Source organism: Eucyclogobius newberryi, unplaced genomic scaffold, assembly GCF_026437365.1.
Source record: "Eucyclogobius newberryi isolate DKJ021-1_F unplaced genomic scaffold, fEucNew1.0.hap1 SCAF_745, whole genome shotgun sequence".
Taxonomy (NCBI): domain Eukaryota; kingdom Metazoa; phylum Chordata; class Actinopteri; order Gobiiformes; family Gobiidae; genus Eucyclogobius; species Eucyclogobius newberryi.
In genome coordinates, this window is record NW_027316440.1 from 10,001 (window position 1) to 19,222 (window position 9,222).

The 9,222-nt window shown below is 42.2% G+C and overlaps 1 protein-coding gene across 1 annotated transcript in view; it reads left to right on the forward strand.

Annotated features, from left to right (window-relative positions):
* Positions 1–8,286, forward strand: part of LOC140350597 (L-lactate dehydrogenase B chain-like) — an 11,666-nt gene extending 3,380 nt beyond the window's left edge. The window contains exons 2-3 of the mRNA XM_072436164.1: positions 6,791–6,927; positions 8,056–8,286. Of these exons, the coding sequence (XP_072292265.1) occupies positions 6,799–6,927; positions 8,056–8,286 (360 nt within the window). The 5' untranslated portion in view covers positions 6,791–6,798. The remainder of the gene's footprint in view (positions 1–6,790; positions 6,928–8,055) is intronic.
* Positions 8,287–9,222: the final 936 nt, after the last annotated feature.

Consider the following 9,222-nt stretch of genomic DNA (forward strand, 5'->3'; position numbering starts at 1 on the left):
CACTGTCCATCACACTGTCTCTCACACTGTCCCTCACACTGTCCATCACACTGTCCCTCACACTGTCCCTCACACTGTCCCTTACACTGGGAGGTGTATTTTGAAGGATTTGCAGGTCTTTGTTATGCACACAGTCTCATGTGTTTATATCAAATAGAACGTAACTCTCTTTAAGAAGACGCTTGAAGTACAAAGAAATCGTTTTCCTTTTCTGCCTGTCCACCCCCCGAGAGAGGGTGGACAGGCAGAAATGCAGGACAGGCAAAGTTATGCAATCTCTGAAGCTAAAGAAGCTAAAGAAGCTAAAGAAGCTAAAGAAGCTAAAGAAGCTAAAGAAGATGAAATAAATGATTTATTATTATTGGACACCCTCAATGTACCAACGAACAAAATAAAAAAAGTAGGTGCTGAAATAACAGATTTACAAGGTGCTCAGAGGCATATAAAGCTTTAAAAGACACACTTATCCCTTTATTTTTAAGAATGTTTGATTACTAAGAAAACTCAGATCCTCATTATATCCCTCATACCAAAAGAAGGGAAGGACCGACTAGACCAGGGGTGGGCAAACTACGGCCCGCGGGCCACATGTGGCCCGTTTGTCTTTATAATCCGGTAATATTAGTAATGACTTAAAAAGTAATATTTCCTTTTTTTGCCCTTAGGCATCTGTCTGCACTTGTATACTTAATAAATATGACGTGAAATGAATTAAATAATAGATTCAATAGCCTATATTTGACAGAAAAGTGATATTTTATTTGATATTTAATTAAAAAAAAAAAAAAAAATCACACCAATGATCGCGGGCCAGCCCTGGATTTGAATATGGCCCTCGGAGGAAAATAGTTGCCCACCCCTGGACTAGACTGTGCCTCATATAGACCTATTTCTATTCTGAATGTGGACTATCGTGTGTATGTGTGTGTGTGTGTGTGGTAAATGGTCACATTTATTTAGCGCTTTTCTACCGTCAAGGCACTCATAGCGCTTTACATCAAGGAACCACACTCACACACCAGTGTTCGCAAATACCAGGGGCGAGTCAGGTTAAGTGCCTTGCCCAAGGGCACAACAGCAGTATTCACATGAGCTGCAATCGCACCAGTGGATCTGACCACTCTACCTGAGCGGGTGTCGAACCGCCGACCTTCAGATCAAAAGACAAGCACTCTATCACTGAGCTACTGCTGTGTGTGTGTGTGTGTGTGAGTGAGTGTGTATGTGTCTGTGTGTGCATGTGTATGTGTATGTGTGTGTGTGTGTGCATGTGTATGTGTATGTGTGTGTGTGTGTGCATGTGTGAGTGTGTGTGTGTGCGTGTGTGAGTGTGTGTGAGTGTGTATGTGTCTGTGTGTGCATGTGTATGTGTATGTGTGTGTGTGTGTGCATGTGTATGTGTATGTGTGTGTGAGTGTGCATGTGTGCGTGAGTGTGTGTGCGTGTGCGTGTGCGTGAGTGTGTGTGCGTGTGCGTGTGTGTGAGTGTGTGTGTGTGTGTGTGTGTGTGTGCGTGAGTGTGTGTGAGTGTGTGTGTGTGTGTGTGTGTGTGTGTGCGTGAGTGTGTGTGTGTGTGTGTGTGTGTGTGTGTGTGTGCGTGCGTGAGTGTGTGTGTGTGTGTGTGCGTGTGCGTGTGTGAGTGTGTGTGTGCATGTGTGCGTGAGTGTGTGTGTGTGTGTGTGTGTGTGTGCGTGTGTGTGTGTGGAGAGAGAAAGTAATCAAGTAATTATAATTGAATGATTAGTTCAGTCAACTTAAAACACACAGTGTAGTTTGAGTGTAGCTGGTGCAGTACATTCTAGAGTGTTGGTCACATGGGCCCTCACATGGGCCCTCGAGGCCCCTGGACACGTCAGACGACCTTGATACAAAAATGTTTCCACTCTGAGCTGCCAAATGCACATACTTGACTTTGTGCTGGTGCCACAATGGAATCTTACTGTTCAGGCAGAGGACAAAGTAAAGGACGGGCACTTCTGTGACCTCCTATAGGAGAGTAGAAGGACCTGCGCTTTACATTGTCATATATGTTTATGTTTATATTGATTGATTTATATATTAATTCAATACAGAAAGGAATCATTTACCAGAATCCCATGTTTCAAATGAACTGAATGGAGCTGGAGGTTCAGTGGCTCCAGCTCTTTACCTTGACTCAGATCACATGCTCAGATGTCTTTAGAACAGACTGTCCCGCTCATATACTTAGAGTTAAACTGAGAGTTATACTTAGAGTTATACTTAGAGTTATACTTAGAGTTATACTGAGAGTTATACTTAGAGTTAAACTGAGAGTTATACTTAGAGTTATACTTAGAGTTATACTTAGAGTTATACTTAGAGTTATACTTAGAGTTATACTGAGAGTTATACTTAGAGTTATACTGAGAGTTATACTGAGAGTTATACTTAGAGTTATACTTAGAGTTATACTTAGAGTTATACTTAGAGTTATACTTAGAGTTATACTGAGAGTTATACTTAGAGTTATACTTAGAGTTATACTGAGAGTTATACTTAGAGTTATACTGAGAGTTATACTGAGAGTTATACTTAGAGTTATACTTAGAGTTATACTTAGAGTTATACTGAGAGTTATACTTAGAGTTATACTGAGAGTTATACTGAGAGTTATACTTAGAGTTATACTTAGAGTTATACTTAGAGTTATACTTAGAGTTATACTTAGAGTTATACTTAGAGTTATACTGAGAGTTATACTGAGAGTTATACTTAGAGTTATACTGAGAGTTATACTTAGAGTTATACTGAGAGTTATACTTAGAGTTATACTGAGAGTTATACTTAGAGTTATACTTAGAGTTATACTTAGAGTTATACTGAGAGTTATACTTAGAGTTATACTTAGAGTTATACTGAGAGTTATACTGAGAGTTATACTTAGAGTTATACTGAGAGTTATACTTAGAGTTATACTGAGAGTTATACTGAGAGTTATACTTAGAGTTATACTGAGAGTTATACTTAGAGTTATACTGAGAGTTATACTTAGAGTTATACTGAGAGTTATACTTAGAGTTATACTTAGAGTTATACTTAGAGTTATACTGAGAGTTATACTTAGAGTTATACTGAGAGTTATACTTAGAGTTATACTGAGAGTTATACTGAGAGTTATACTTAGAGTTATACTTAGAGTTAAACTGAGAGTTATACTGAGAGTTATACTTAGAGTTATACTTAGAGTTAGCATCTGCACAATGCCATAGCTCGCATTGAATGAGGCTGAATATGTGCATTTATGAGTTGATGATGGTGAGAATGCGGCGCCTGTGTCTTCATGTGTCTTCTTGTGTCTTCATGTGTCTTCCTGTGTCTTCATGTGTATGTCATGTGTCTTCATGTGTCTTCCTGTGTCTTCATGTGTCTTCATGTGTACGTCATGTGTCTTCTTGTGTCTTCATGTGTCTTCATGTGTCTTCATGTGTCTTCTTGTGTCTTCATGTGTCTTCCTGTGTCTTCATGTGTATGTCATGTGTCTTCATGTGTCTTCCTGTGTCTTCATGTGTCTTCATGTGTACGTCATGTGTCTTCATGTGTCTTCCTGTGTCTTCATGTGTCTTCATGTGTATGTCATGTGTCTTCATGTGTCTTCATATGTCTTCATGTGTCTTCCTGTGTCTTCATGTGTCTTCATGTGTCTTCATATGTCTTCATGTGTCTTCATGTGTCTTCATGTGTCTTCATATGTCTTCATGTGTCTTCCTGTGTCTTCATGTGTATGTCATGTGTCTTCATGTGTCTTCCTGTGTCTTCATGTGTATGTCATATGTCTTCATGTGTCTTCATATGTCTTCATGTGTCTTCCTGTGTCTTCATGTGTCTTAATATGTCTTCATGTGTCTTCCTGTGTCTTTATGTGTATGTCATGTGTCTTCACGTGTCTTCCTGTGTCTTCATGTGTGGTCATGTGTATGTCATGTGTCTTCATGTGTCTTCATGTCATGTGTATGTCATGTGTCTTCATGTGTATATCATGTGTCTTCATGTGTCTTCCTGTGTCTTCATGTGTATGTCATGTGTCTTCATGTGTCTTCCTGTGTCTTCATGTGTCTTCATGTGTACGTCATGTGTCTTCTTGTGTCTTCATGTGTCTTCATGTGTCTTCATGTGTCTTCTTGTGTCTTCATGTGTCTTCCTGTGTCTTCATGTGTATGTCATGTGTCTTCATGTGTCTTCCTGTGTCTTCATGTGTCTTCATGTGTACGTCATGTGTCTTCATGTGTCTTCCTGTGTCTTCATGTGTCTTCATGTGTATGTCATGTGTCTTCATGTGTCTTCATATGTCTTCATGTGTCTTCCTGTGTCTTCATGTGTCTTCATGTGTCTTCATATGTCTTCATGTGTCTTCATGTGTCTTCATGTGTCTTCATATGTCTTCATGTGTCTTCCTGTGTCTTCATGTGTATGTCATGTGTCTTCATGTGTCTTCCTGTGTCTTCATGTGTATGTCATATGTCTTCATGTGTCTTCATATGTCTTCATGTGTCTTCCTGTGTCTTCATGTGTCTTAATATGTCTTCATGTGTCTTCCTGTGTCTTTATGTGTATGTCATGTGTCTTCACGTGTCTTCCTGTGTCTTCATGTGTGGTCATGTGTATGTCATGTGTCTTCATGTGTCTTCATGTCATGTGTATGTCATGTGTCTTCATGTGTATATCATGTGTCTTCATGTGTCTTCTTGTGTCTTCATGTGTCTTCATGTGTCTTCATGTGTATGTCATGTGTCTTCATGTGTCTTCTTGTCATGTGTATGTCATGTGTCTTCATGTGTATATCATGTGTCTTCATGTGTCTTCATGTGTCTTCTTGTGTCTTCATGTGTCTTCATGTGTCTTCATATGTCTTCATGTGTCTTCCTGTGTCTTCATGTGTATGTCATGTGTCTTCATGTGTCTTCCTGTGTCTTCATGTGTATGTCATGTGTCTTCATGTGTCTTCATATGTCTTCATGTGTCTTCCTGTGTCTTCATGTGTCTTAATATGTCTTCATGTGTCTTCCTGTGTCTTTATGTGTATGTCATGTGTCTTCACGTGTCTTCCTGTGTCTTCATGTGTGGTCATGTGTATGTCATGTGTCTTCATGTGTCTTCATGTCATGTGTATGTCATGTGTCTTCATGTGTATATCATGTGTCTTCATGTGTCTTCTTGTGTCTTCATGTGTCTTCATGTGTCTTCATGTGTATGTCATGTGTCTTCATGTGTCTTCATGTCATGTGTATGTCATGTGTCTTCATGTGTATATCATGTGTCTTCATGTGTCTTCATGTGTCTTCTTGTGTCTTCATGTGTCTTCATGTGTCTTCATGTGTCGTCATGTGTCTTCATGTGTCTTCATGTGTCTTCATGTGTATGTCATGTCAACAGTGCCATCGGATCTCTGTCTGATTGTTCAAACTGTGAAGCTTTTAATGAGGGAAATGATGCAAAAAAGGACTAAATAATGTGGCAAAGACAAAAATGACAGAAAAAAGGCACATGCATCTGAAGGTCACTCGCACATGCATCTGAAGGTCACTCGCACATGCACCTGAAGGTCACTCGCACATGCATCTGAAGGTCACTCACACATGCATCTAAAGGTCACTCGCACATGCATCTGAAGGTCACTTGCACATGCATCTGAAGGTCACTCGCACATGCATCTGAAGGTCACTCGCACATGCACCTGAAGGTCACTCGCACATGCATCTGAAGGTCACTCGCACATGCACCTGAAGGTCACTCGCACATGCATCTGAAGGTCACTCACACATGCATCTGAAGGTCACTCGCACATGCATCTGAAGGTCACTTGCACATGCATCTGAAGGTCACTCACACATGCATCTGAAGGTCACTCGCACATGCATCTGAAGGTCACTCGCACATGCATCTGAAGGTCACTCACACATGCATCTGAAGTTTACTTGCACATGCACCTGAAGGTCACTCGCACATGCATCTGAAGGTCACTTGCACATGCATCTGAAGGTCACTCACACATGCATCTGAAGTTTACTTGCACATGCACCTGAAGGTCACTCGCACATGCATCTGAAGGTCATCTCATGTTAATACTGTGTTGATAGCTTGGAGCAGGCCGAATCCTGTTCAATCATTACATAAACGTTCAAGACTCATATTAGAAACCTCGACATCATCACCTCTGTCCTGGTCTTGTTATGAATAGGTTTTTAAACTTTGATCATTTGATTAATAGTTAAATCATTTAAATTCTTCCTGGTGCTGCTTCTCAGAAACACTTAGTTAACCCGCCCCCGACTCGCCAAAGCTGCCTTTTCCTCTGAACAAGAGAGTCCAACTTACACACAATGTTTTACACGTGTGACGACGAAACGGCTGTTGTCCAAACAAGTTCACCCATATTTATGATGGACATGAATGAAAAGGACATGTTTGTGTGTAGTATTTGATCTGAGCCTTCTTAGAGTGACGTCATCCACATGACATTAGAGTCAAGTGTTTTGCCAAAGGACACAACAGCAACCTTAGGATCAGAAGACAACCGCTCTACAAACTCTTGTAACTTTATTGGTGTAAAACAGTTATTATAAGTATAAAGTGAATGATTGAATAGAAAATCATAAAAACCTTTCAAACCACTTTAAACAATTTCTGCTGATTATAAGCACCTCATTAAGTGCAAAGCTCTTAGTAACACATCTATCATATGTTTCCTGCTACACAATGCGTGACACACACCAGCTGTATGTCAGTACGTCAGGTCGACTCTCCTGACCGTAACTCTTTAACATGATGTGCAGCTCTGAACATGGCGTCTGTGATGGAGAAGCTCATCAGCCCTCTGGCCTCCAGCCCGGCCGAGCCCCCCCGCAACAAGGTGACGGTGGTGGGCGTGGGCCAGGTGGGCATGGCCTGTGCCATCAGCATCCTGCTCCGGGTGAGTGACGCCGGCATCAAACCTGACAAGACTCGTTTACTGTTTTAAGACCAGACACGACGGGACAGACTCATTTCAAACGTCACTTTTCTCTCGGAACATTCACACTGACAATATCAAAACAACAACACTGTCCAATCTGCTACAAAAGATGTTTATTCATCATTGAATCCACCTCATCCATGGATTTCTCTGGGACACTGGTTCACTTGTATCGTCTGGACAACAAGACTCAGAAAGATCTAGTTTACTAAGATAATAAATATATTCTCTTGTATTTATTGTGTCAACAATGTGACACAGGAAATTGTGTTATATGACATGACATAATGAGTGTGTTACTATCACACAATGTACGCACACTATAGTATATGACACACAACACACTATAGTATTTCACCCTGGAGAGACTCAGACACAAAAGCAGAAAAGATGTTTTAGCAAACTTTCTTGCAAAGTTTATTTGGCGCTCAGACCCCGGTGGAAGGTGTAGCGATCATGGGCACTCCATGATTTGATTGAATTAGATACCTTCCCCCCGGAGCCTGGAGACTGGTGGTGGTAGATGTGGAGAGAATAATAGATGAGGAGGAGGAGCAGGGGAGGTGGTGGGTCGCAGATACGGTTTGAAGCGACTGAGCCATCAGCCTGAGCGCTTAAATGCTGCCGCCTGTGCGTTGATTGGAGCGGGGAGGAGTGACTGAGAGCGTTGATTGGGGATGAGGAGCAGGTGTAGGGGCCATGACGCGGACGTCCCCCGTCCTTTTACCAATCCTTCTTGGCCGGGAAAAACTGCATAACCTCTTTGGGATAAGCGCAGAAACCTGGAAGAGTCCATGGTGAAGTGAGGGATCTGACTCTCACAGACGGACAGGCCACGCCCGCTTGAGTGCGATGATGGCGCTGGGGAGAGGGGTCCTTCCATGGAGCCCGACGCAGATTTAGGTTAGGTCTTCCAGGTGAACTTACGCAGGCTTCATATGACACACAACACACTATAGTGTATCAACATGACATGATAAAAGAACTACAGCATCCACCTGCAGTGTCTCCACTTAAAGCTTAAAGTGTGTGTGTGTGTGTGTGTGTGTGTGTGTGTGTGTGTGTGTGTGTGTGTGTGTGTGTCAGGACCTGTGTGACGAGCTGGCCCTGGTGGATGTGATGGAGGACCGTCTCAAAGGGGAGATGATGGACCTTCAGCACGGCAGCTTGTTCCTCAAGACCTCCAAGATCTGTGCCGACAAAGGTGGGTCCTGCTGCGGTCCAGGGCCCCAGGGCCTCTGCTGCGGGCCAGGGCCCCTGCTGCGGTCCAGGGCCCCTGCTGCGGGCCGGGGCCCCTGCTGCGGTCCAGATATGTGACCCCCAGAATATATTTGACACGATAGGCAGGTGGCGAGGATCGTTACAGTACAGTGCAGTACAGTACAGTACAGTAAAGTACAGTGAAGTGCAGTGCAGTGCAGTGCAGTACAGTACAGTAAAGTACAGTGAAGTGCAGTGCAGTGCAGTGCAGTACAGTACAGTAACGTACAGTACAGTACGGTGCGGTGCGGTACAGTAAAGTGCAGTAAAGTGCAGTAAAGTACAGTACAGTGCAGTGCAGTACAGTACAGTAAAGTGCAGTGCAGTACAGTACAGTAAAGTGCAGTGAAGTGCAGTGCAGTGCAGTGCAGTCCAGTGCAGTGCAGTGCAGTACAGTACAGTAACGTACAGTACAGTACAGTACGGTGCGGTGCGGAACAGTAAAGTGCAGTAAAGTACAGTACAGTGCAGTACAGTACAGTAAAGTGCAGTGCAGTACAGTGCAGTGCAGTACAGTACAGTAAAGTGCAGTGAAGTGCAGTGCAGTACAGTGCAGCACAGCACAGTACAGTAAAGTACAGTACAGTAAAGTAAAGTACAGTAAAGTACAGTAAAGAACAGTACTGTTCAGTAAAGTACAGTAAAGTACAGTAAAGTACAGAACAGTACAGTACAGTACAGTAAAGTACAGTACAGTAAAGTACAGTAAAATACAGTACAGTACAGTAAAGTACAGAACCGTACAGTACAGTACAGTAAAGTACAGTACAGTACAGTAAAGTAAAGTACAGTAAAGTACAGTAAAGAACAGTACTGTACAGTAAAGTACAGAACAGTACAGTACAGTACAGTAAAGTAAAGTACAGTACAGTAAAGTAAAGTACAGTAAAGTACAGTAAAGAACAGTACTGTACAGTAAAGTACAGTAAAGAACAGTACTGTTCAGTAAAGTACAGTAAAGTACAGAACAGTACAGTACAGTACAGTAAAGTA